Source organism: Falco rusticolus, chromosome 1, assembly GCF_015220075.1.
Source record: "Falco rusticolus isolate bFalRus1 chromosome 1, bFalRus1.pri, whole genome shotgun sequence".
NCBI classification, from domain to species: Eukaryota; Metazoa; Chordata; class Aves; order Falconiformes; family Falconidae; genus Falco; species Falco rusticolus.
In genome coordinates, this window is record NC_051187.1 from 121,591,188 (window position 1) to 121,619,113 (window position 27,926).

At 41.0% G+C, this 27,926-nt stretch overlaps 1 protein-coding gene across 1 annotated transcript in view; it reads right to left on the bottom strand.

Annotated features, from left to right (window-relative positions):
* Positions 1 to 731: 731 nt before the first annotated feature.
* The window catches only part of SPATA5 (spermatogenesis associated 5), a 164,120-nt gene continuing 136,925 nt past the window's right edge, over positions 732 to 27,926 (bottom strand). The window contains exon 14 of the mRNA XM_037398372.1: positions 732 to 850. Within this exon, the coding sequence (XP_037254269.1) occupies positions 841 to 850 (10 nt within the window). The 3' untranslated portion in view covers positions 732 to 840. The remainder of the gene's footprint in view (positions 851 to 27,926) is intronic.

The window sequence follows — 27,926 nt, forward strand, 5'->3', positions numbered from 1 at the left end:
ATGAATAATATTCAGGGAGCAAAGTGTTGACCACTAGCATAGCAATGCATATTATAACTGCCAGGCAGCAGCATCTGAGAAAGTTCTTGCTTCTATGAAGGACAGGAAATAACTGTCTGATGTCCACTGTCAGAAGCTGACTAACTAATAGCAAGGAGCTATAACAATAAGTGCTGCTGTGGGGTCTCGATTATACAGAATATGAAAATACAAGCTTCAAAGTGACCAGTGACTCCCTTGCAATTCCCCTACACTGTCTCATAGCTCTGTCTCTCCTCCCTCCATCTGAGGCTCTGAGTCACAATCCTAAATGCAAAAGATCCTCATGGATGTGGGGAGACCCAGGTGAACTGTCTGAACAGTCTGGGGACACTTGCCCCCATCTCTCTCCACTCCTCCTGGCAGTGCACCCTTAATGAGGCCACCCATGATTGTACTAAGGCTCATGCTGGTAAAGAACCTTGCTCTGGCAATATTCCTCGGACGGACATCTTGAAAGAAAAATGCCCCAGACTGTATCATGTTTTCTGCGCAGAAACACAAAATCTCAAACGTTCCCTTTTGTAATTCCCACCACCACTTTGAGAAGACTCGAGGGATGATATCCGGGTGATACTTGATTTCAATTTTAAAAACACGGTTTTGTGCACTGACTCTGTGGCCATTACAATTCAGGAAGTTTTACCTCTGCTCCTGAGTACTTCTGTGTGTGCTCAATAAGCTCTGCTAAGCAGACTTCATCACTGACTGGCATGGACTGAAAATGAAGTTTGAAAATCTCCCCACGAGTGGCTGCGTCTGGCAATGGCACGTAGATAATTCTGTCTATTCGTCCTGGTCTCAGCAAGGCCTGCAATGAAAGCATCACAGGAAAAGTTATAACACATGACGCATCACATCAAGAAAGTAAAAACCACAACTCAATGAAAAGCAACAGTGCCACCAAATACCCAACAATTTCAGCAAAAGCAAGATTCTGCAAAGGAACAATCAAGCTATGTGCAAGAGGTGTTATTCTCCTACGTTAGAATGGATCAGTCACCGAAAAAACAGTAAGGCTACGCAGCTTGTGAAATACCAGTTTATGGAAAAAAGGAATCATAAAGGAACCACAGTCATTTTCCTAAAATAATAATTTTAGGCTTGTTGCAAGGTGTGCTGGAATGTTAGGACTTGGCAGAAGGACAAGTGACAATGGACACATCCCATGTTCAGATCTTCAATCAAGACAAGTGGAGAACAAAAGTTTTTTGAAGTGAAGCTTACATTCTGGATTCATGTTGCTTTATCCCAAATTATTAGAGCCACACACACTTACAGAAGAGCAGATTACTTGGACAGTTTTAAATGCAAAATAAGGTAACAACAGACAGAGGCCAGTGATGCTCAGCTTCAAAGAGAGAGAGGAAAAAACACAGACCCGCAAAAGCGCTATAGTTAATACATTTTAGCATTAGCTTTGAACTGTTGGAAAAAATCTTGGTTTTTGCTTCTCTTGTGCCACAAGACAATTGAAAATGCAATACATGAATACAGTTACAAGCTAAGGCCCCAGCTTTGCAGTTTCATACACGGATATTGGCCCTTGCACTTTGGTTTCCCAGGGTTACTCAGATTATATATACACTGGGGAGCTGGGAGGATGACAGCAAACTCTGGGCAGCAGCAACAGACAACATGCGAGGGGACAACAAAAGGGCAGCGTGGACAGTTCAGAGCGGACGGGAGTGGAAAAAAATCTCAAGAAGAGATTCTCAGAAGAGAAGCGCAGGTCGTCAGGGAGCCAGGGGAAGCTCTGTCCTTGGGGATTTTGCAGCTCGACGAGATAAATCCAAGTCCTCCCTGATCTGGTGCTGGTGATAGTCCTGCCTTGTGCTGGAGGGGGACCGCAGGGCCTCTGGAAGCCCCCCCCCCCCCCCCCCCCCCCCAGCACTTCTGTGACTCTATGCTTTCCGGATGGGGTCAAAAAGTAAACATTAACTATATATAAAACAATTGTATCTGACACATAGGAGAAGCCAAGTTCTTAAATTTATGAGAAGAGAGGAAGCTCATTTCCCTATATTTGCAAAAATCTCCAAGATTTTTTGAAAACCATCTACAATAAAAAAATTAAAAACCCTCCCAGCCTTTCTTACTTGACATTTGAAAAAGAACCAAAACCCTGTACAGAGTGAATGCAGATAAATAGTATTTAAACTATTTCTTAAAAACTGAACACAGTTTATAAGAACCAGCATGTAACCTAAATTGTTTCTATGCTATGGTTCTCCCTTGGGCAGAGTAGTTTGAGTTCCAGATGACTAGAGATATTGCATGGCTGTCCTGGGCTGTCAGCCAATAAGTCTTTTCCCAGCCTGATCATGTCAGTGAAAGTCATGCTGAAAAAATAGTAGGAAAGAGCTTTCCTTCCTGCACAGCATTGATCAAGTTAACACCCTTCCTAGAGTTTCTTTAAAAAGACTGTTGTGGTGCTTCAGAGTGGAAAAATGTATCCTGAATGTTAAGAGATGTCTTGTTATTTTTAAAACAGAGTAAGAAAACACTCAGCAGAAAGTGCACAGCACTGCAGTGTTGCATCAGGCTATGTAAGGCTATAACAACGCTGCACTTCAAAGACTAAAGGTCCATACCCAGCCCGGTACCCTGTCCCTGGCAGTGGTTAATGCAGCATCCCAACAACTAAGAGCTAGAAGCAAGCCATCCACTGGTATCTCCTCAGTAGACCATGGTACTTTTCACAATACTCTTGATAGATTCACCAAAGAACTCCACTCACTGATGATAATTCAACCAGTGTGTAATTCAGTGTCTAAATCATGTGTGTATAAGGATGTTGCCATTTTTTGCCAACACACTTGAAAGAGAAATTTGCATGTTTCAAGACTAGGCTTGGAGGGAGAGGAATTACACTGCAATTGTGTTCTGCATGCTCTTAAGGAAATGCCCATAGCCAATTCTATTATTTAGAAGAAACAAGAGATGTTCACATGAGTACAGTGGTATGCCTCTTTTAAATCAAGGCAGGTTTAACCAGGACACCTAGATAATTAGAACATTTTCTAGAGCCAGCTTAGCTCGTGCTGATGAATGACCACGGCTGTTGTGCAAGTGGGACGGGAAAAATGCTTGATGCCAATCAGCTGGGAACAAGCACTCCATTGCGTTGCATTGGCTTTCAGTTCTGAGATAAAGTCTTCGAACACGACTGAGCATCACACTCACAAAGCACAACTGCAGATGTAAAAGAGTGAATGTATTTATTTTTTTTTGCTCAGTTACTAAAAATTGTATTTCCTCCAGTTTGTCTCAAATGCTTTGTGTTTTATATATAGTCGTAGTTGGAGGCCCAAGCTTTAAACACACTATCATTTCTTTTTGCTACAGTCAGGCCTAGGGACCTTATCCAAGATGGCCAGATGTGCTGGGAACCGTACAAAAAAAGCACAAGTCAGTCAGTCTCTGCAGCACTTGCTGCTTAAATAGACATAGACAAAAAGGAGAGGAGAGAAATAATTCCGTAACCTCACTTGAGAGAAGAGTCAAATCCCCCTCCAAATCCTTTTCTCTGGAGAGAAAAGCAGGTTAAAGTGAGAGCTGGGCTCCACCAGCCCTCCTGACAGTCCAGCCAGATGGGAAACGTGGTGACCCTGGGAGACCCTGGGCACAGCCTGACTGCTCCTCACTCTGCTGTCACCACCCTTTGTCCCTTTGGCAAGCTGCCGGCCTCCTTCCCTCTACGGTCCTGAGGAACTAAAAGCAGAGGGAGAGGGTGAGGAAGGGGCCTGCCTTGACCCATCCTGCATTACTGGAGGGTAAATCCCCAGTGAGGGGCTGTAGGTGGGCTTCAGAGCTGCTCTGCTGCCTGCTGGTCTGAAAGCAATTGCACAGCAATGACAAGTCAAGGCCGTTCTTGTTTGCAGGACATCACGTTGCCCTCTGTGGCTTTTGGTTTCTGCATACTTCTCATGGAGATACTTTTCATTCCAGGCCAAAATAATTCAGGACTCGGAGCTGAGCTGCACATAGAGGTCAGCAATAAGGGAACATGATATCCTTCTTGACATTTTTGCACACTGAAGTTTCCTCCGGAGGAAAATGAGCTCTTTCTTGGTTGCTTAGAGAAGCCTACTGTGGCATTTGATGTGGACACCTGCAACAGTGGTGTCAGCTTTAACACCAAGGCCCAGGTCATGCTGACTTCTGCTGCTGGCAGCAGTGCTGAGTATGATGGATGCTGAAACCACCTTTTTCCTCCACACTGCTTTTCGTACAGACTCAGAGGCTATTTGTCTTCTCAGTGGGGTGTTGTGTGATGCAGGCTTCCCCACAGGAAGGGGTTTGGAGGTGGATGCTCCAAGCGTGCCACGACTTTCACAGGCTGTTCCAGAAGATGGAGCTTCAGTCTTGCAATATGCACTTTGAAAAGCATGAGGAGAGCGATAAGGACACCCAGGTCACATCTGGACCAGCCCCGCTGCCCACAGGGTGCATTGGGATCCTGCACTGCCCCACTATTGGCAAGGTGGAAGGTGAAGCCGCCTGGGATTGATCCTGGCTGCTGAGCTTGAGGAGGAGGAATTGAGCAGAAGGCGGTGGCTTGGCTCTGCAGGAGGACAGGCAGGTGGGGGAGGGTGAAGAGTTGAAGCAGGGCTGCAGGTTCAGGCAGATATGAGCTGCTGGGAGTAACAAAATTAACCGCTTGCGGCTGGGAGATGCAAAACTGATTTGAGGCTAGGAGCACACAGAAGGTGGGAAGTTGATGGGGCCAAAATTAATTGATGTGTGTGCAGAGCTACATAATTCACTGATGTTGAGATGTGAGGGTTGCATAATTTATGTAGGCCAGGAAGGGCACAAATTTAAGTAATTGGGGTTTTGGTAGAAACCAGAATACTTCATACCATTAAGCAATTCTTTTGCAAGTTTATGTAATTTTTTTTGTTGTTACCACAACAGTTATGAAAGGGGTCTAAGTGCATATGCATTGAAAGGTTACTAGTGGTACACAGATACAATACTCTTCAGGAGAGCACTAGGAAAGTGGGACAGTCATCACATAATATGTAGTATCATCAACAGCAAAACCACATTTTAATTAAGAAGAAACTGCTTCTCTTTCAAAAAGAAATGCTTAATTCTTTGGTAATTAAAATTGAGTATTATTTCAAAATATATCATTGGAAAAGGTAGCTGGTTCAAAAATGTGTATTTTGTGTGTAATTATGAAGATAATTACTTCAGGAAAGAAAACTTAAACAGGTAAAGCCAGGAAAATATTTGTGGTTCCTGTTAAGAATGGAGTAGAATTAACCTTAGGGCTTTGCCAGTTTTCCTCCTCTTTTCCCTTTTTTTTTTTTAAAGCATCCATCTTTAGTTAGCTTTTACAAAGAATACCTGGTCATTTCAAGGACTGCATTGTCCAACAATGTAGAATCATAACTGACAGTAGCATACGCAGCTGAAGAGCTTTCTGTGGGGTAGAAAAAATAGCCTTCCTACTGACATACTTCTACAGCCATGCCCACCAATACATCAAAATCATTCTTAATGGTATTTTATAACAAAACACCATCATAAACAGAGAGTAACCTGACAATAGAAAAAATAAATATAACTACTACAAAAAAAAGATGTAGCAAACTGACAGTATTTTCATCAGCAAAACAACTTGCATAGCAAAATGTAAGCTGCCCAGTAAATGGCATTCTGAGGTGTGCAGGAAAAAGCGAGTTGGTTCAGCAAGTAACAAAACTCATCTGGACAATAAATGTTACTGCATGCTCTCTGCTGCAATCAATCTCCACAAGTAGGAACAGATTTTTATACTAAATTTAAGATATTTCCTTTCAAGTAAATACATTTATTTTCATGCAGAACCTAAAAAAGGCAAATAAAAGTTTAATCCTGCTTTGGAGTCCATTGGGATTAGACTACAGATGAAAATGAGAGGATTAGAAATAACAGAACAACCTGTTTCCTTCATAACTAAATCCTTCCAACTTAAATTAACAATTGCTATTTGCGAACCCTGATTGCGGTCCCTACTTACACAGACTCCGGAATACAAGCGGTACTCTATATCTTGTAACGTCACTTGGTAATGCAAATTTTTTTACTTTCATCATTACAGTATTTGATCGTATCTAAAACACTTTAAAGTCAGTCATATTCTTCGTGTAGTCTGTGCAAGCAATAACTGTTTGTGAGAACCTTTCAGTGTTTTTGCCCACATGTCAGGACAGATGTGTTACAAGTGTGGAAAGTATTAAGGTTAAAGATAGGCTGAGGAAGTGAATTTGTTAACAGCGATGAAAGGGCCTTCTCATACCATCACATTTATCTCTTGCAGGAGTGAAGTCAGCTCCCATGAAGGTGCTTCTCCTACGCTTTCGAGGCTCACCTCGGTGCCTGGTATTTTCGTTCGCACTCTGTGCCAGAGCAGGTCACGCTCCCAACACAACAGACTAGGAAGCGTTTGGCATTTTAGGATCTTTGAAAGTTTCAAGTACAGGAAGCCTTTTATCCTGTTTGCTAGACAGGCTACGGGAGGCTTTTTGCAACCATGGATTAATTACCAAAATTAGAAGGTGCTGAGGGGAAAAGACACATTACAGTATCACAATTAAGGACTTAAAAACCACAGTCCAGTGGAGAGCTAAATTTTATTGTTCCACAAGGTTTTAATTCCCCTTCCATCTGGCATGAGCTGCTTCAGGAGGCAACCTCAAATTCCTCCGTTTCAGGCGACACGCTTATTTGCTGTGTCACAAGACTGGAGTCTTGTAATTACAGGCTCCTGAGTCAAGCGATACTGCTTTTTTCTTGCCAAGAGCCCCTTTCCCCACGCTGCTCCTCCTCCCCACCTTCTTCCTTCTGTGCCAGCATCTGTCACCACCATCAGCACATGCCAACACCTCTAACCAGTTCCCCTCTTTGATGACTTGTTTGCTGGTCACCACCCTTGTACTTCTCCCAAGATCTGTGCAGATTACTCTCAGTTGTCATTACACAACAGCTACAATTCCTCTCAGGGTGGAGCAGTTTGCTTCTTCTACCTACAGTATATCCACCGCTTCAAAAACTGCATTCACAAACAGAATTTTATTAGATATTATTGGAGACTAGCTCCTACAACATGTTGCAGTCTTCTATGGTCAGTCCTTATGCAAAGACTTCACCTTCCATACAGAGTTCTAAACATCAGGCTGTACAACCCTTCCATCACGTCAGTCTTGCTGAAGACCTGGAGCATTGTGCAAGGTGACAAAAAAAGACATGATAGGTTTGACAGCAGGTGTTCAGGAAGAATGTGCACTACCAGGTGGCAGTGAGCACAGCGGGAACATTTAACTCAAGCATTAACCAGAAGTACTAATCAAAGGCACAGAACAAACACGTGGTTTGATACGCTGACAAACAGTAAACCAGCTTCAACAGGGAGACAGTTTGTATCATCTGAGTCCAAACCAAGATGAAGCGATACGGAGAGTTAACCATCTGAAAAATAAGAATGAATCTGTCCTCCACTGCCAAGCAGCCAAATGCCCCTGCTTGCATAAGATTCATCTGCTTGCTTTGCTTATCCTCCAGGTCTACTACCATTAGTTAATCCTTTTCCTTCAACCACTGATTTTTACCTGTTTTCAGTTCATTTCGTCAACAGAGGGAAACTTTTCAGTGTAATTCAATGTATCTTCTGGAATTGCTCTGTTTGCTGCCTACCAATAGGAACTAACACCTTCAGCTATCACTACAGATCAGTCTCTTAGTTATTACAGCAAAACACAGTTTACCCTACAGTTCCAGTATGCAGAAAAATAACAAATTCATCTTTCCTTATAAAATGAAACCTGGGAAAAGAATGCCTTGAATCAATAGAAACCACTGGCATCACTTGCTTGAACGATATACCCTGCTTCCGCAAGTTTCACAGCAGATCAGACATTTCCACTAACAGTGGTGACTTAAACAGGTATCAGCATTACCTAAATAACTAAGTATAAGGCAGCACTAGAAGTGCTTCAAGAAAGCAAAACTTTCCTGAGTTGATGCAAAAGCATATCAAGCCTTCACACAGCCACAGCATTCAGAATCTCGCTGCCAGACCATCGGGGTTTGGGCTGCTCCGGGCTGGAGGCAGCTGTGCCTCTGCCTTTGGGGATATGGTACCAAGAGTGTAGCACCAGCGGTTATCCAGCTGCCGTATCTCGCCTGTATAAGCTCAGGGAAGAAGCTGCTGTGTCCTCTCACCTCCTCCTAAGCTCACCTGGCCTGGTCCCTCCTGCACCATGGGCTGCACTCCCGCACCAGGCAGCAGCCGCGGTCACGCATGGAGAAGGGGCTGCGGGGAACGGGGATAGGTGGTAGGGTTACTGCCTCTCCGCCATCTAAAGAAACCGCTTGTGGATGCGTGAGGAGAAAAACGCTGCAAAAAGCCAGGCTTATAATTCCAAACACGCACAACGATGGATGCACCAAAATTTTCTTATCTTTTTAATAAGAGTAACATCAGTGTCCCAACCACTGTACCTCACAGTCTTGCCACTGACAGAGTTTGATTAATATAGCTAATTCAAGGGGAGCTATGGAGAAAGAAGACTTGAGGAGACTTGTTTCGTTGCAGCAATGAGACCGTGTAAACACAACTGTGAGGAACAATATGCTCCTTGGCCCATGCAGACAATACCAGAGCATGTTTTTATGTGGTTTTGTTCAGATAGGATTAAAATATCTCAAGAAACCAAGTTTCAATCACTTCTCTTGGCAGAAACATCTGCAGGCAGATACTCTGCAGCTGCAGAACCAGTATCTCCGTACTTTTTTTCCCCCTGATATTTCAAACAGTTAAATTGGCCAGTTGGCACAAATTACTGCAGTGCTCATTGGGAGCCAAGCTTCGCCCAGGCCTCCGTCTATAAAAGTCTAAACCTGTCAGTAACACAGCACATTTTCAATGCAGTAAAAGCAGTGCAAATCCAAGAAACCCTACTGATATGATTCCAGATACTCCAGTTTGGCACCACAGAAATTCAGCTCCAAATCAAGCCTCTTACGTCTATTCAAAGACATGGAGGCACCAACAGGGAACCCTTCCCCTGCTTTGTAAATATGGGTTCAGAAGAAACTGAAGCCATTCATAGCAGATTCTCCACAATCTGCCCATACTTTCAGGACACTCAAACACATGTTTTCAAGCCACAAACTGTAAGAAACTGCACCCGACCTCTCTCTCTATGCTCGTTCAGACTGCAGCAGCGCCGTTCTCCCCTTGCACCCGTGCTGAGCAGCAGAGTCTTGGCTCAGGGCTGTGGCGCTGGCTTCCTTTGCAAGGTAGATTTCAGACACAAGAACTTGTTCTCTCCCCATGTTCAATCTGAGCAGTCTTACCGCAGTGGTGTGCGGACAGTGGATGTCACAATTTTTGGCTGTTTTCCTGCAATTTTAGTAATGAGCAAGAGCGATCTAGTCCTTTGCTACTTGCTAGGTCTTGCAGAGAGGTTTTGATATGAAGAGGGCACTGGAACTCCTCCTCTTCTCTAAATGCTACGCAGCTCTTCCTCCCTGATTTCTAATAAAATGATTTTTAGTAAAGTCAGTTTTAACTAAAGAAAAAAATTCTATCATCAGCTAATAAACAATGTAACACACCCTCTTCAGTGTATGTTTACGTAAGAGAGTCCTCTGTGCTCCTGTCTAAGAGGTGCAAAACCTCAGGAATGTCAGTTCTTTTTTTCTTGCCCTCTTTTTTTTGGGGGGTGGGGGTTTATTAAAAGAACCCCTTTAGAAAAGATAACAATTACATGTAATGGAACCTGGAACCAGACTCTTTTGGCAATTAATCACCCAGGAGCCGTTGCAATCCTGCAGGCTGTTTCTGACAGATTTTGAGAGCTTTACAGGAATCACTGGGATAAGATGTGCCTGGGCTGGCTTCTGACAGGGACTGATCATGTACAAAGTGGATTGTTGGTTTGGGTGGATTTTGTTTGTTGTTTTTGTTGTTTTTTTTTTTAGTTTGTATATTCATACATGCGCGCACACACACACAGATGTGTGCACCCATACATACATTTCTATAAGTCTTTCTTTATGTACATGGAACAACTGCAGAACTCATTTATTAGCCCAGAGGCAAAAAATAAAAAGAAGAAAAAAAAAAAAAAGAAAGAAAGAAAAAAAAGCCTTTTCTTCCTCTCAGCAAAGTAGAGCTATCCATCACTTAACAGAGATACTTCCTGTTTTCAAGCAGTTGGGAAGGCATGACTTCCAACCCAAATACTTGGCTTGGCAAACTATTCCTGTGTTGACAGATGCTTTTATAACCACTTCATTCCACCTGAAGTTTCAGTATAAAAGGAGGTGGGTTTTGCTGGTTTTGTTTTTTGGTGTTGGTTTTTGGATTTTTTTTTTGGTTGGGTTTTTTTTTTTTTTCTGAGGGAGGAGAAAGGGAAGGCAGAAAGGAGAGGAAAGAGAAGGAAAAGGAAGGAAAATACCACAATTATAACAGCTGGAAGACAGAGGTTAGCATAGCTCTGACAGATGTTACCATGTAACCTCAAAATGACATGTTAGAGGAAAAAAATCACCACCAAACCTGTTCCTTGTAGGAAAGAGAATTTTGAACTCCTGCCAAAATATTACAATTCTCCTCAGAAGCTTTCGAACACTGTAACAATGATCTACTACATAATACAGTATTTTCCATACATAAACTATGCCTTTGCTCTGACTGATTGAATTACCAGCACAGGATGAGATTCTTTTCAGAGAGACAACTTAACCTCAAATGACAAAAATCCACAGCAGGCCAGCTCCATCAGGACCTGCCTTGTAACAGCTTTTCATCTCCTCTGTTCTGTCTCCACAGGACTCACTAACAGGGCACTCTCCAAATTCTCGAGACTGAATACTTCAGTGTGTGACAAACAGCAGAAAAAATGTTCCGCGCACAAGATGTATTTGTAAAGATGCGTGATCCATTTTATATAACCTTTTGTCGTATCAGTTTCTGTATTGCTTACACCTGGTTACTTCAGTAACTACCCCACCACAAACATCTTGATGACTTTACCTGGCTTGTGGCCAAACTTTACAGACCTGTCTAACAAACTACAAATAACCAAAGCGTAAAAGAAACATTCATAGATCAAGCCAGGTATGCGAAACAAGCTGCTTCTAAAGAATGAGGAGATCGGCAGAGAGGTAAGCAACATCAAGGAAACAATTCAGAAACAGTTTCAAAAGGAGATCAATGACTTTCCGTCATTACAGCCAACACCGTGGCAGGAAAAAAAATAAAATCGTTTCTGGTCTTCATTATTTGAAAGATCTTATTTTACTACCATGGCTCTGGAAGAGCATTTGAAGCAATGCAGTAGATACTGGTCACAATAACTTTAGGCTAAAGGAAAAGTCATTCCACTCGTAAAGAGAATAAAACCACAATATTAAGAAATATCACTCATTTGTACTTGAAATTGGAAACCAAGGTAATCGCGCCTTTTAAAAGTCTGTCTTGATGCTCACATTCCAAAAAGGCAGGGAGTGAATCAAACATACCCTGGTCTAAACCCCTCTCTTTGGGAAGTACAGCCCTCTTGCCCCTTTGTAACTAACACACACTGGGTACCATGCAGTTGCCAATACCATTTGAGACTGGCTGAACTATCTTGGGTATTTCCCTGAGGCTGATCCGCATTTCCAGTGAGGCTTTCCCCCTGCCAAGGGGATAGCTGGTGGCCTGGCAGGAGCCTGCTGAGCAGAACAAATAGCACTGGATGCCTCTGTTCAGGTCACCGAACCCCAACCACTCGTTTGATATAGGAACAACCAGAAGATACACTACAGGTTTTTAACTCACTACGCAGCAGCCCAGATGTGAGAACATGAATGAAGCCCTCTCCTCCATTCAAAAAATGCGTCTTAATCAATTTTGTAGTTACAAATTGAGGAGAGAAAAGAAGAAACAGATAAGTATATACAGTAGGAAAGAAACATCTAACCAGCATCTGCCAAGCAGTGCGTGTGCAGGGAAGCACTGCTTGATGTAGGACGTCCAGCAGCAGACATACAACATCAGTCTTTAAACACAGCCACACAGCTAAGGAGTCTTTCTGGGTCCAGAAGAGCATATCAGCGAAGACGACTTTTTGGGTCTTTGCACAGCCAGATGTGGTTACTGAGGATGCCACCAGCTTAACAGCATAGGTGACACAGTACCAGAGATACTTTCTCAAAGTGCAGGTAATACGGAAGAACTGCACGCTTGATGATAAAATCCCAGATAGCTACATGCCAGGGTATTAATATAGTCAAGACGCAGGCTGATTAACAGCAGCGGTGCACTGGCTGGGTCAGAAGCCAAGTTACTCTGCTTGAAGAAAAGGCCCCGGCAGACGTGCCTCCTCTCATTATTGCAAGCAGACAATCACTGACTTCCTCCACCCAGATGCAGGAAGACAACTGGTGGTTTTCTCCCTCATACCTGCAGAAACCGCTTTGTGTGTTGATCTTAGGAACTTGTGGGTGGTGCTGAGTTTACATAAATTACAGTGCTTACTGCAGCTGCCAACTGCAAGTGACAGATAGAGCTTGGACTCGGATTAAAATATGTACTTTCTAGTCATTAGGCATGAAGCGGTGCTGATAAAAGTCCTGAAATAATTTTACAGGTCTGCCAAATGTTTATAGCCCCTAATAGACGTGAACTGTTAGATGAAAACCTTCGGTGCCACCCAACTCACGTTCTTTCCCTACACTGCCAAGAGTTCCTTCAAACATATACGAGACTGCTGATCACTGTCCATCTGGCTTTCTCCTTGACTGTCCCCCACTTTGTGAAGTCATCCATAATATTTCCACCTCTAAGCACTTTTAAATGGAGAAATAACTTTGGTCAGCCCCTTTTACATGTTCTACAGCCAGCCTGAAGGCATTCCTGCCATGGCAGACAGTCTGGCATCAGATCTGGCTTCATTCTTACCACATATCCTAGATATTTCCATCTTCATTTCTGGATAATTTAGGAGATTAAGTCTTGTTCAACTCCCTGACGAATCTCAGTATTTGTTATAAATTCATTCCATTTAATACCTACTATTTCCTCAAGGCATTTACTTTCAAAAGCTTTTAGACGGCTGTCTGTACCTTTGGTGGATTTCCAGCTTTCACATCCAACTGTTAAGGTGGAAACAAAATTTCAGTGGTACACCATAGATCGGTTTTAAATTGTGGAGTATCAACACCTAAATCTTCTTTACGCTGGTAAATGCAGCTGCTGTCTCACTGATGTATTATACTATTTCTTTCTGGACATCCTGTTTGTTCACATCTTGCTGCCATGCAACGAGAAGACGCCTGTTTTACGTATAGCTTGTTTTTGTATCACATTACCAGAGTTGAAAATTACTGTGGTTCTCATTATCTTTATTTTTTTTTTTAACCTGCCTTCTTTTTTTTTTCTTTTTCTTTTTTCTTTCTTTCTTTTGTGCATGAGTCTCTGTTAGTTTGTTGAATCTAGGTTACCTGGAAAACCACCTAGCTGTGGTTTCTGCTAAGTAACATAACCCATGTCCTACCTGAGTCAACTTTTTATCTCCCACTCTTTCCCACTTAAATGAACAATGGCTCCAAATAGCAAAGGTAAAAAGATTGCACCTCTGCTTGATGTCATTGTCTGCATAAAGAAGTATTCATCCTGTCAATGTGCACATCAATCAAGTAAACTGCTCCTTGATCTAAAGCCTTGATGAGGCAATTACTTCTCCTAACATACCCTGTCATTTCAAGATGTTACAGACACAATCCTGACGGACACAGTCAAATATTATCTTTAAATCTGTAAGCATAATCTAGGTTATAAAACATGGGGGGGCAGGTGTTTCAAATGAGTGTTATGTTGAGTTATGGTGGGGATTAAATCTGATCAGCACATGATCTTCTATTCTACTGAACTTCAACTGATCCCTTTTACTCTGCCTGAAACAGCACAGAAGATGACCTTCTTCCAACACAAAAAGCACAGCATCATGCTAGTTACTACAGTAGTTCAGGCCATCTTTAATTTCTCCTATTCTTTATTTTGCCTTTTTTTTTTCCTCCTCATCAATTACACTTTTGTTACTGACTCCATACTTAAAAAATTCATTCATTTTTAAGAATGACTTTTTTTTCTGGGGCTGTATTCATTTATAGCTCTCCCTCTTTTCTGCTTTTGTATCAAGTCCTTCCCTTTATGATGTGAGCTTTATGATGCTACCTACTTATAGATCAATTATTTTCTAAGATAGATTATTGCACTGCTTCGCTGTTTAATATTACCATTGCTTATTTTCTTCCCTTTCTGTTATAAAAATTTGGGTTTTTCCTTAGCAGGCCTCCTCAAGTATATAAAAATATGCTGATACAATGTTTTCCTAACACCTTTACAACACCTGTTTACGCTTCTTTGCTAAGATAACCAGCGTATCTTTTTATACTGCATGTGCTTGCGGTATAATTTATAGAAATTGGGGGTTTCCCCCTGAAAGAGTATGTTTGAACAGTTAGTTTGCATAACATGCACAACTTTTACATATATAAACCAACTATGATTTATTAATACTTGAATGACTGGAGAGCTGCACCTATTGTGCCAGCTATGAAGCTGTCAGGCAGAAAGGACCAAAACAAGCCATGCTGAGCTCCTGAGGGAAATCTGTTCTTCAGATAGGCTTTCCTGTTCAGCGTTCCCGGAGTTTTACTCTTCTTCAATTTAAAGATGTCCAAATAGGTGTAAGCTTTCTAACTGAACAAGCCTACTCTCCTTATGGAATGCAAATTTTGGAAACCTTCAGTAATTTCAGGACATAAATCCTTAAGCTGCTGCTATACCCAAGCCGCACATTTTCTTAGCTAATACAGTGAGAAGCTGTTTCGGTCCCACCCTGCTGCCAGTGTCACAGAATGGCACTCTTCAGCACTGGGGAACTGTAATGTATTAGCCAAGCAGAAAAAAAGTACTTGATCACATCATCACTTAAAAGAAGCATTGTGTTTTTCCTACTAAACTTCACTGGTGAGTTACTGCTTATTTGCAAAGTTGAAATAGGAAATATCTTCAGTGTTCACAGGTGAGGTCTTCCCAGAATTTAGCAGAGTTTGATCCTGAAAGCTTCTTAAGTAATTGGTTTGGGAGTCACTTTGAATATTTATCCTGGGCTTTAATCACTGTTTAGAAATAGATTTGAAGTGTAGTCAATTTAACGTAACCATTTCACTATTCCATCTGTCTTTCTGTAGTAATACTCTCAAGGTGTTTGTAGGCATGCAACATATCATTTAAGGCAGACAATGGCACAGTTCAGGATACAGTTTAGGAATAATATGCCCAGAGCTTGATGTTGGCCAAGGTCAACGTGGCTTGCGAGGAGACACCTATCTCTTTTTTTGTATTGATCTTGATTTCCTGAAGCATTTGCAAATTGCAGAAAGAGTATTGAGACATTTAGATTACTCTAACTTAATTCACAGGAACATAAGTACTCAAAGCTGCCCTCTAACAAAGAGAAAATACAAGCAGTTGCCCTTTGAATAGGGAAAACTCTGGAGCTTTACCTTTAGGATTTATCAAACAAACCTAAGGAAAAAAAAATCCTACTTCAAGTTAGTAGCTACATTTCTAACACTACAAGCTTCAAAACTATTGAAATGGCTTCCCATATATTCTTTAGCGTTCAAAATTATACTCATATTCATTCTTCAAGTTTCTGAATCCATAAAGTCATGCTTTGACTGAAGGCTAGAATATGCAGGATCAAACAGAGAATTTGATTTTACTCAGGCTGCTCTGATAGGAAAATCAGAGTTTCAGGTTCTTTCTGGGGATGCAAAGATACAATCTTTTGGTACCAATAGCGTATGTGTGCAGAAATTGGTCTCCAAGAAGTCTATGCCAGGATATTCAGCTCCTCTCATAACAGAATCAAAACTATCCCAGAGGCTGAACTGAATTGTCTGGGTGTTCCCTGAAGGCTTGCACATATTCCCAAACCCCAGATCTGGTACATACCAGATCCTTGTGAAGAATTGTCACCATCACCGGCTTAGCCTGTGCAAAGGTTGTCTGGGAACACAGTACATTAACGAGAACGCACCCTCAAAACAAGTTCCATCCATGGACTTAAAGGGAAAACAGTGGACCTAAACAGAAAATGAAAGCCTTTTCTTGGCCACTATCACGTACCTAAGTGACCTCATTTTGAATTTCTCACACCCCAGATCCCATCAGGAGCAAAGCACATTGATCTAACTCTAGTCTCTGACGCAGACCACAGTGAACTCACAAGATGCCACTCACCCACGAGAAAATCCATTTAATGGGGACAGGGCCCTAGTGTACAGTAGTCAGGACACGCACAAAACATTTAGCAGCCTGAGGGCATGTGGGGATGGAGAAAGAAAAAGAAAGAAAGAAAAGAAAGAAGAAAGACAGAAAAAGAAAGAAAAGAAAGAAAAAGCAAGCAAGCAAGCAAGCAAGAAAGAAAGAAAGGAGGAAGTTAAGAGAAAAAGAAACTATCAGTGTTTCTGAAAATTGAGGCCAGGGTCATGATACGTGGAACTGTGAGCCTGCCAGAAGTGGCATTCCCAGAGAAAAACAGGGTCACAACCAAGAAATGGTAAAATACCATTCTGGGAGGTCTCTCTGCTCTTGAAATAGGCTTTATATGTGAAGATGGATTGGGCTAACATGAAACTGCTGAAATCTGTTCATAAGATATTTGACTTCAATGAAGGGAAGGATTTCTTTTCTTCGTCTTTTTCAAAGGACTGAAGCTTCTTTCCAAATTTTGAAAAGCCTGGCACCGCTGGAACTTGGGCTAGTTAGGACACCATCTTACTGTAGACTTCCAGGCAGCAAAACCATACTTGGCTATGCAGCACTTTTCTACACTGAATGGCAGAAGCTCCATTTCTTGAAACTTTGTGACTAAACAACATCCTAAGATTTCTGGAGAGAAGTTTAATATATATGTGTGTATGTGTGTGTGTGTGTATATATATATATGTATCTGCACAGCACATGATGACATCTCCCAGCAGTTAGTCTTTTAATCATTATCTGCATTTCTACCATTTTTTCAACCCAAAAAGCAGGAAGCACTTTGCTTTTCAACAGGAATTACTAAAGAGATTTCTTGGTGCTGTAATTTCTGCCACAAAGGTGCTGACAATTAAACAAAACCCGTTTTTAAACATAAAAGTGAGGATAATTAAAATGTAAAGTGAGATAAATCGTTCCCCAGACAGAGTTGGGGATTATGACTGTCAGACTTGGAAGCAACAACTTCTCATCTGCTCAAGGTAAGTTAAAACTCAGTTGTTGACATACAATTCAATCTCCTCTTGCAAACACGCTTGGCTTAGCATCTCTTCGTGTTTTAAAAACAGTACTTGTATAACAGAGAACACAGCTGCAACACTCAGAAATCTTCTGTTCTTAAACCACAATTACAAAACTGCCAGCATTCAAAAGTAAGTGAATCAAAAAAATGCCACCCTACAATAATCTACACAGCTGGGTGTTGGGCTCTGCACTGGAGAACTCCTGCAGCAGCCAGTCTCCAGCAACAGCAGCACATCTCTGCAGACTTTATACTAATTTCTGGTACCCCCGCGTAAAAACCAACATGAGTGTTTCATAACTCACAGGATTTCAGAATTGCTGGAAGATTTATTAGCTAAGGTGACACCCTTTTGCCCCTCTGAGAACACAAACATCCACAGACAAAAAGTTCACGAGGGGCGGTTGAAATGAATCTCAGTTAACATTGCTTTTTTATCCGGCTCTGCACATAGGAAGTGTTTCCAGAAAAATCCTCAAAGCCCTTGCACACGATGCAGAGGCTGCTCCTGTGGCACAGTACTTCAGGTTTTACGTCCTTACATCAGTCCAGCCCTAAGATGGACAAAAGCCTGTTTGGCTACAGCTGTGCTTAATTGCAGGGCTTCGCTGGGTGAGCAGTCCCAGTCCTGGCCCTCCACCTGTGAATCATGCTAACCAAAGACAAGAAAACATTTATCTGCAGAAGCTGAGGGAACTCTGATGTGTCCCCTCAAACACCAGGCTTCCCCTGTTTAGAAAATGCTCGGATTTCATCATGAAGCATCCATTCGCCTCCTCCTGCCCAAGAAGAGCTCTCCTCAGTTCAGTATCCATAAACCTGCTTAGCCAGGCTGAATGGAAACCAGTTGCGTCCCCATCTTCCCTGCCTGTGCCAACGTGGCAGAAAAGTGCCTGGAGGAGAGAAAATATAAAGTCTACATCCCTCCCAAAACTCTGGAAGGGATGGGCAAAGGTGATCTAATACAAAAGCCTGCACCTGGGAAAGAAGCAAGAGGTACTGTACTCCAAACGTGATGCAGCCACTTGGACCTTATAATTTTATTTCCGAACAGTAAATTCCAAGCAATGGGAAGGGTAGTAAAATAATTATGATACTCTGCACCACAGGAGGGTATCATAGAACTCCCCCAAAAGCAATTTTGCTCCTATCTGGTAGGTAATATTAATAAGATCGGCCTCTTACTTCAGTGGCCAGTTCAGGCATCAGATGGTGTCAGACCCTGCCCTGGGCTCAGGCTTTTGTGGCTGCACCTGGGCACACGCCAGCTTTGCGTGATGCACAGCCCAGTCACAGCCCACCCATGCAACGGGACATTTAAACACACCACATGTTGTCTGCGCAGACCTACATTAGACTGGAGATGTTTTTAACAAAGGAGATGGAGAGCGGATAGGCACAGGGGCCAGAGGGTACTCTTAATTGCAGCTATGCCCTTGTGTGTCCTCTTAAATCAAGTATGGAAGTGGTATGGTATGTTTAAAGTATTCACTGAGCACAGGAATAGAATGGCTAATGGCTGAGTCTGAATTTTTTTTCCAATTTTTTGTTTAGTTGAGATTTCAGTATCACATTCGACATTTCCTTCACAAAGGGCTACTTTCAGGTAAACTGGAAGTAGATAACATACACCCAGAAAAACAGATATTGCCAGTGAATTCAAAATGAAAATAATTTGACAAAAGACCGTGTCGATGCATCTCTGCCTATGGAGATCTATGAAGAGACTGGTCCTTGTCTCAATTATTCATCTTTCTTCCTTGAACCCAGACTATAAATGCCCTAAATAACCCATTTTCTAAGAACTGGATTTGACATTAATTATTTGTTACAATGTCATATAACACTACTGCTTAAAGAACCATGCAGAGAGTAATATACACGAAGTAAGCAGAAACTGTTCTGATCCATTAGCAAAATCTACCTTACTCAAAGTGAAACAGTAAGAAACAATTTTTCCACCACTTCTATAATTATCACCACGAAACTACTGAATTTAACAAAATTAAGAACTATTTCTCACTTGTTTCTGAATTCTGACTTGATAAACCTTGAATAAAATAAAAAGTCTTTTAAATTTCTATTAATTATTATATACTAAAAGGATACTAAATTATCATAATACAGCTGATGTTGCTATTCACATTGCTGAAATGAAACTCGACACACTACAAGTTATATCAGGAACAATTCCTTTAACTTCCTATTTGTATTTTCTTTTAAATTAAGACAGACTCTTGGAATATCTCAAAATATTTTTTTCTTTTTAACCATTACTTATTTCCTGCTGTTTTTTCTTCAGGTTTTCATTCCTGTGAATTTCAGTGAAGCAGCTGTAAGAGGTAACAATTACAGCAAAAACGCTTAATTACCCAACTAGCTTTTAAACAGTACCTGTGGGCACATACAGTCCTCACATGAAGGTACTTAAAAGTAAACCCACAGGAATTATTGTTAAATAATGGTACGATTATCAAAGAAAATTATTCTCTGTGAGTCATTTTACATTAATTACAATATATTATTTGAAAAGTAACATAGATGCAGTTTGTTCTGCAACGCTCCTAGGAGAGTTTAATGAGCAGTCCCATTAGGAACCATAGGCAGGAGCTGGACTGACACAGCTCTCACTGCCTGCACTAAATCCTCCCCATGTATGCTGAAGTCTACATTGAACTTGGCAGGAATGAACTGAAGCAATAAAACTAATGAAAATCAGTTACAAGAGGCTACAAACAGCTGTAAAATATTTAGAGAAAACCATGGAATTGAAGACCTGACCAGACTTCCAAATCCCATTTTCTAACATTCTTAAAATACCCACTCCGCTTTTTAAAAATCTCTCCAAACAACGGTTTGATTTAAGAGTACACTTTAAAAAATCTGAGAATTAATTAAGAAAAAAGCTATTCAAATACCATTTATAACTGATGGGAGAGTATCACTTAGGCAACATTTATGAATGTATAAAGTAGAAAAGCAGCCGTTAATCTCTCTGATTTTCACCCTTCCATCAGGAAACTGTATCACACACGTCTTTTTTTAAGACAAAGAACCTCCTCTTCTACAGCAGCCATCATTTTAATATGAGATTTAATAGCACACATAGCTTACATATTACTCACATGTGCAATACTGTGTTTGTATGCATCAAGCTCAACTGGAGTGCTGATTGTTCAGTTCTATGAATTAAGACTACAGAGAATTTTTTTTTCACAGCTTCCTTTGGATTATTATTATTCACAGCACCCTTCCATTACCTCCCCAAATTCCTCACTGACAAGTCCACCAAAGGGAGAATCACTGTAACTATGTACACTTAAACTTATAAGACGTAAGAGCCCCAGCCTGCTGTTGTAAACCAGAGTAGTTCCGCTGTTGTCTTCTGGCACTTTGCTAATATTTACAGCGGCAGAGGCTAGTCCCAGAAATTAAACACTGGCCAGTGGCTTCTCCATGATATGAATCAGCAAGTTTACATAACCTCAAAATCCTAAAACTTGGGTGGTTGAATATTACTCATTATCCCATCACCGACTCCTTTCGGCCAGCAGGGAATTCCAGAATTCGGAAATTATCTCTAACTCACTGTGATCAACACAAGGATTACAGACTGCTCTATTCTGCCCCAGGGAATTAAACTCCAAGTTAAAGAGCTTCCTTACCGAGCTAAAATGTAAACCAGCACTGTTTCTACCACAGAAGAAAAGCACCTGGAGTCAGAGCCAGACCATGGAGGAGGGAACACAGAAGAGTGGGAAAAACAGATGAGCAAGAAGAGAACAGGAAAAGCCGGAAAGAAGTAAGTAGAGACAGAATATTTTCCATTAAGATAATGTCAAAAGAGCCAAAGACGTCAATACGATTCACGCACATGAGCAGTTCTTGAAAGGATCTGACACAGTTAGCACTTCAGTTTGTCGGTGAATGGAAATGAACACCAGTAGCTAGAGCTGCCCAGACTTTTGCATCCCTTCATTTCCTGGGGAAGGCTTTAGGCTAAGAACTTTTGGGTCAGGAAAGCAAATAAAAGACTCAGAAATGGTAACAGGGTGCCTTCCTGGAGCTTCTGCTTGGATATCGTAAACTTTGGTGGAAACACGTTCTGCAAGTGTCCTGGCTGAGCTATGTCCCTTGGGATGCACGTGGCTGTCCCTTCTGCTGTGGACCACACAGCTCTGTGGGGCAGCTGCTGGCTGCATGGTCCCCGAGTGTCCCCTGTCCTGGTTCTGGGGACACCCAGCACTGACCAAGAGCAGACCGGGGAAGCACGTGAGCTACAGTACCTAGCAAGCACAGCAACATTTTCAAACCAAGTCTCTACTATCATATACATATAACACAGAATGACAGGTTATCCTTGTATATTTTGACACAGCATTAGAAGCAGGACTTGCAAAGCTAGCCAAATACCTGAGGCTGAATCCCCAGCACATTAAAAGCCTATTTACTATTGCCTATAATGCTATTTTTTTATATATGTATGTGTGTATAAAAATGCAAAAGGAGATCCATATGGAATTAATTGTATTGTTAATTTTCTGTGGGTTTTTATTTTCTTTTTTTTTTCTTTTTTTTTTTTTTTGTACATAAAAGAACAAGGTCAGTGTTTTCCAGAATTACCCACTTGCTTTATATGATGAGAAAGGAAAAACGTTCCTATTACGAACATTGTTTGGGAGAAAACAATACAACATTTATGGGAATTTTTCTCATTTGACTTTAGAAAAGGAAACATAGTAGAAAAAACACGTGGAAGAGTACAAATTTTTATGTGAAATATCAGTACAGACATCTACCACTGGAGCTAATAAAAGCAGCAGCAGTCTCTTAGGTGGGTCACTCACCACAGAAAAACAAAGAATATACTGTGCTCTTGGGCTTCACAGCTGCTTGATTTCATAAGTAGGTAGAGAAACCTAGATTCTATGTGACATTTAATGTACCAGTTACAAGATCCATCTGCTTGATTTTACCAGTATCAACTTCTACATCAGTTCTCTCCCATTTGTTTAGCTACTTGATACCCAGCTACATGGATGTCATTGTTCTCCACTCTTCTACAACTCTGGATGCCCCACTCTCAACTTTCAGTCCTCCGAGTGCATCAGCAATGCCAGAATAGATCACACCCAATGACAAGTGTTTAATTTAGATGCCATACTCCATCAAGCCTCTAGCATACATGCAGAAATCAAGGTTTACTGGAAGTAAACTCTGCTCAAATCTGGACAGATCTTTGACAAAGATAACAAAGGGTACGCACATAACAAAAGTTCGAAGTCGCTCCTCTAGTGTACGAGGGGTGACAGAGCTCCTCAACAAAACCGCTGTCAAAAAACAAAACAAAACCAACCACCCGTATCAGTATGGGCAAGCCCAACAGCTGGGAGAAGACATTGTTTCCCTGTTAATTTTGTCCTGAGAAACACAAAAGTGGTGGTTTTGCTGACATGAAGAAAGCTTGAAGCAGGCAATGGTCACAATGGTCAAAGAATCATAATGTATAAAGATTCCTATAACTGGCCCATTTGACAAAGATTTGGATAACTTTAAATATAAGACAGCGCTATCTAGATCACCTGTAATAATCCTAAAAAGCATCTAGGACTTTGGCTTCACTAAGGCAGGAAGCATGCTTGTGTCACCCTGCCTCGTCAGTGAAGAGGCAGTATTTTCAGAATTAGCTGATTGAAAGGAACTCCACAGACTTCACTGAAATGTCACGGGGGATGATGAACCGGTGTTACTTTCCCATGAGTTAAAAGAGGTGTTAAAACAACGAGCGATGTCTGTATGAACCCCATCGTTGATCCCACATTTACTTAAATATCTTTAAATCCATCCAATTCTGTCTGTTACCTATTTAAAATTAATATTAATGAGAGCTTTTAAATTAAAAAAGGAAATATATCCCTATGAGTAGAAGATGGTAGACAAATTGGTAACGTATGCGTTCAATGAGCCAAAGCACTGGTGTAGGTCATTCCCAAGAGTCATGCCCCACTTCTTTCCAGGCAAACGCTCGCTGCCGTAACACCAGTCCAAAGTCTAGAGAGCACAAAGAGGAACCCATCATTCCCCAGTATGTACCTTCTTTATTACCAGTTATTTATAAAAAACGCAGCCTCCAGAGATGCCACTAAGTCTTAAAACGCCATGGTGTATATACTTCATAACCACAGTTTATGCCTGTTAACAGTATCATGGGTAGACACCTACTTCTGCACACTGCCACAAACTACATCTAAGTCCCTTGTCAGTTTATGTCCAACGTATTTTGGTGGTGTTTGGCTTATTCTAAGGTTTATTTTATTTATTTTTCCAGCGCACTGACATTCCAGATGACAGCTCCAGAAGTGCATTCACATTCCACTACCTCTATTTAAAATATTTCAAAGGTTATAGTAAGCAGAGGAAAGGGTAGCAGATACAGATAAGCATAGTGAACCACATACAGCAAGGGAAAGTATTGCTTGCCTTTGATGAGGTAAGTAAATAATTAGCTACACATAAGGCACTTCACTTTGAGTCTCTCAGAACAGTGTTACACAGGCAAAAGCTTCTGAAGACTTTAAGAAGGGAAACACTCAAAATTCATCATCTCCCTGTGCAGGCAACATATCATGCCTGCCAAACTAGACATAAGATCTTGAAATATTAAGCTGATTAAGGATGGGAACAGTTTTTCTTGATAGACTGCCTCATAAATAAAATCAGTAATTTTGCTAAACCCAAAGTATTTCTTGAGGAATGTGCTCACTTGGACAAAAGGGATGGGGGGTGGGGCAACAGCATAAGCACGTGAGACAAGGGCCTAAAGAAACCTTATCTTCAGAATATTTCAGTGATTATTTATTTCTTATTTAAGGGGAGGATAAGTCAGACTGTTGTGTCATGACCATAAGTCTCTTAACTGTCCAATAATGCACCACAGTGAAATGGGGTTCATCTGGCTAAATATAGATACCTGTCTTCGAGCTTATCACCTTGAGCACCACTGATAGTCAGAGGAGCTCAAGGCATAATTAATTTTTTCATTAAAAAAGATAAGTAAATTATGTTAATTATGTCCTGAATTCTCTATTTGACTATGAAAGTGCAATAGACTATAAAGGGAATCAGTTTGATTGGCTTAGTCAAATTGTTTTCTGTTCTTCACTGTTGGAACATTTATTTTCACCATCATGATCATCATTACAAACCCAAGGTAAATATGTAAGAAAAACCATAGCCATTTAGTATTACATGCTTTTACACTAATAAAATTATCATCTTATTTGTGTACCCCTTAACACGTATTCTACAAAGTAATTTCAGCCTCTGGATAATGAATTATAGTATATAACAGCATAACTAAGAACAAAGCCTATTGAAAAGATCTGACTAGTGGCAAGATGCTAATGTAACAGTAGATATTAAATAGGTGTAATATTTCAAATTATTTGGTATGTTTTATGTTAAACTATAAATGATGAAAGTCCAGAAGTGCAATGAATATAATTTTGTTTTGTGTAGTCACAAGATAAATTTAGACAATTAAGCTCTCATTAGTGTTTTTTCTCATTTTATTTTAGTTTTTGCTATAATGACCATTCTTCATTTAAAGCCTATTCTCTATAGTGGCTTATTTAGGGAAATTTTGCTGAACACAAATACTCCATAGTAGATTACAGAAAGTCTAAAACTCTGTGAAAACAAAGGGTGCTCTGAGGATGGAAGAGAATTTGAGTCAAGAAATACTGGAAAAATTCAGAATAAAAACAAGTTATCGAGCACTGATATTAGCTGCTAGGGCTTTATAAACCCTGTGCTGCCTCTTAGCCTTTTGCCTTGGGCGGTTTCTGGTTCTCTAGGAGCTACTGAAAGCACTTTTCACCTCCTATCAACATTTGGTACTACAGACCCTAAAGATGCTAAAGAATTTGTAGCCTTACTTGTCCTGTTTGTTACAGACTGTTTTTGTGTAAGATCCTGGCTTTCACATAGCCTCCCTAACCCCAAGTAGCATCTCACCAGTCTACAATATTTTGGTGTAGGCCAATAAAATTGTTTTATATTCTTGAGTCATTAAATGGTTTTTAAAAAAAAAACAACACAACACTCAACACCCCACCAACTAACTAACATCAGAGCGTGATTTAAGACCAAGCAAGGAACATCAAAAGATATTTCAACATTGTTTGATGCTCCTCTCTTGGCCATAAGCCTTCCCCAGTTTCACAAACAGAGGGTAAAACAAATATTTCCAGTTACACGTATGCTCACACGCTCTTGGCTAAGTGAGGCCAGACCTTTCTCTGTTGACTAAATTGGTATGCCTTAGTTGCCAATTGGCTTCGAATATTTCTCAGAAATATGAGGTTCCTCCTGCAGCAATACCTAGATAATGAGGGACGATTATGAGATGAAAACATACTGACTTCCAAAGGAGAATAAATGGATATGAATACAGTGCGATACAGTATGAAGAATTTTATCGCCATATAGGCGATCGCAGAACACAAAATTCTCCTCAAGGAATTAAGATAATCACACAAAACCTACGGACTTGTAGGGGTACTTGAAAGTCTGTGCTTCATTCAGAGGAAAGTAAACTGAGAATTACCCCCATCACTTATATAAGCAAAAGCTATCAGTGAAATGAGGGCCAGCTCCTCAGTGCATCCCATCCTCTCCATCGCCCCGTCCTGGCCTAGGCACCTCCAGACAACAGGCAGAGAGCCACAGGAATGCAGGAGCAGGAACCCTTCGGTGCTGTTGCCTCTGAGATAATGAGGAAGACTCGACGTCACGTGAAGGAGAAGCAGCATGACTGTGCTGTCAAAATTGTTCCAACAAACAGGTAGAAATTTCAAGAAAACGTTTTACCCTTCATTGCATGAAGTCCAAGCCTCACAGACATCAAACATTTTGAAATTATTTCCTAAAGATCCATCATTTAAAATGGTTTTTGGCTACAAAATTGTGCATAAACGAAGTGGAAAAATAAACTATTATGAAAGTACAGATATTTGCAAAGAAACAGATGTAAATACATCTCCGTGACAGAGGAAACACATGCAGGAAAATTTCTGCAAGATTTTCTTCTCCGAAACTAAAAATAATTAAAAAAAAAAATGTCAGAGGGAAACAGTCAGAAAATGGGATACAGCTATTTTCTGAATAGCCACAGATGTCCAGAATTATCGAGAACATAAAATAAAAAACGAATGAAGGTATTTTCTACAGAATAACTGACAACAGTGTTTAATACTATTGCTTGATATTTCCTGAAATAGTTACTGCAACTTCCACGTTTTCAAAAAAGGTTTCCAGCATTTGTTTGTTTATGGGTGCCTCTAGTCTTTACCGTAAGGCAGTGACAGGCAGCCTTTAATGAAGTGGTGTATGGCTGAGTAAATGTATTCACTCCCTGACCTGCAAGCCCATTTGGATGCTTTTAGCCCCTCTGGAAGCAGTAGCGGCAGCATAAGGCACCAGCGAGATAAAGCAGTGTTGGCCAATTACCAACGGTGTCCTCTCACGTCACCTGACAAAACACAGCAGCTGCTTCTCCTGTTTTTGTACCTACGATGAACTTCGGTAATCTCCTCTCTCCACGTACAAGGGAACATCTTAAGGCGCCTGGAAGCCACAGAAGCTTGGCAAACCATTTGGCTCTGTTTTAAATATTATGTAGATTATAGAGGACAGAGAACAAGTTTTACTTTGTAAATACAATTAACAACTGTTAAATCTTTACCTTTGCACTCCGGTTTTTCATTTTAACAGTTTAATCTCTGAGTCATACAAGTGTGTCCTCGTTTTATTTGTCAGACACAGAAATCCACATTCTTTTCCCCAAAATGTTTGTATTCCCAGCCGCGGGCAAGACACACGCTTGCCATTCTGGTTTCTAGAATAAATTTGCAGCCTGGAAGACCAGACGGAGGCTCAGGGAAGCTACTGCCTGCTCATAACTAAGACGACTGAACTGTCTTCCAGTAAAGTCTTTCCGTGTTTAAAAGCCAGTGAATAACTGTCTTTAAAATAAAGGACTTAAGTCTTTCCTTCGACCTCGGTTGATCAAAGTGCTCGAGCAAAGGATTTAAGATTGCCATTTTGAGAACCTTTTCCTCTCTTTTTCCAAGCCACAACAGCAAATCTAATAGTGCTGTAAGATCTCACCAGAACATGTATTTGAGAATAAAGGACTCTGGGAGACATGGGGGAGCTCTAACTGAAAAACTCAAACCTTGGTTAAGTATCGAAGGTACTACATATCAACACAGGAGGCTGCCAGACAGGAAAGATAACTTCAGCTGCTTGAAAGGAGTAGATGCAACAGCAAAATGCCTGAGCTGGACAAATAGTAAAAGTCTACCAACTACCTTCTCAATGTAGAGCTGCTGGTAGCTGTGTGAACAGGCAGGAATCCTCTTGAGTGATAATGATCAGCAGATGTAGTAAGCACGGTATGTTTTTGCAGTGTCTTTACCTCTGTGGTTATACTGTGGTCTTCCAAGGAACCTAATGGCTTTTCATGCACCTAGAAATCCA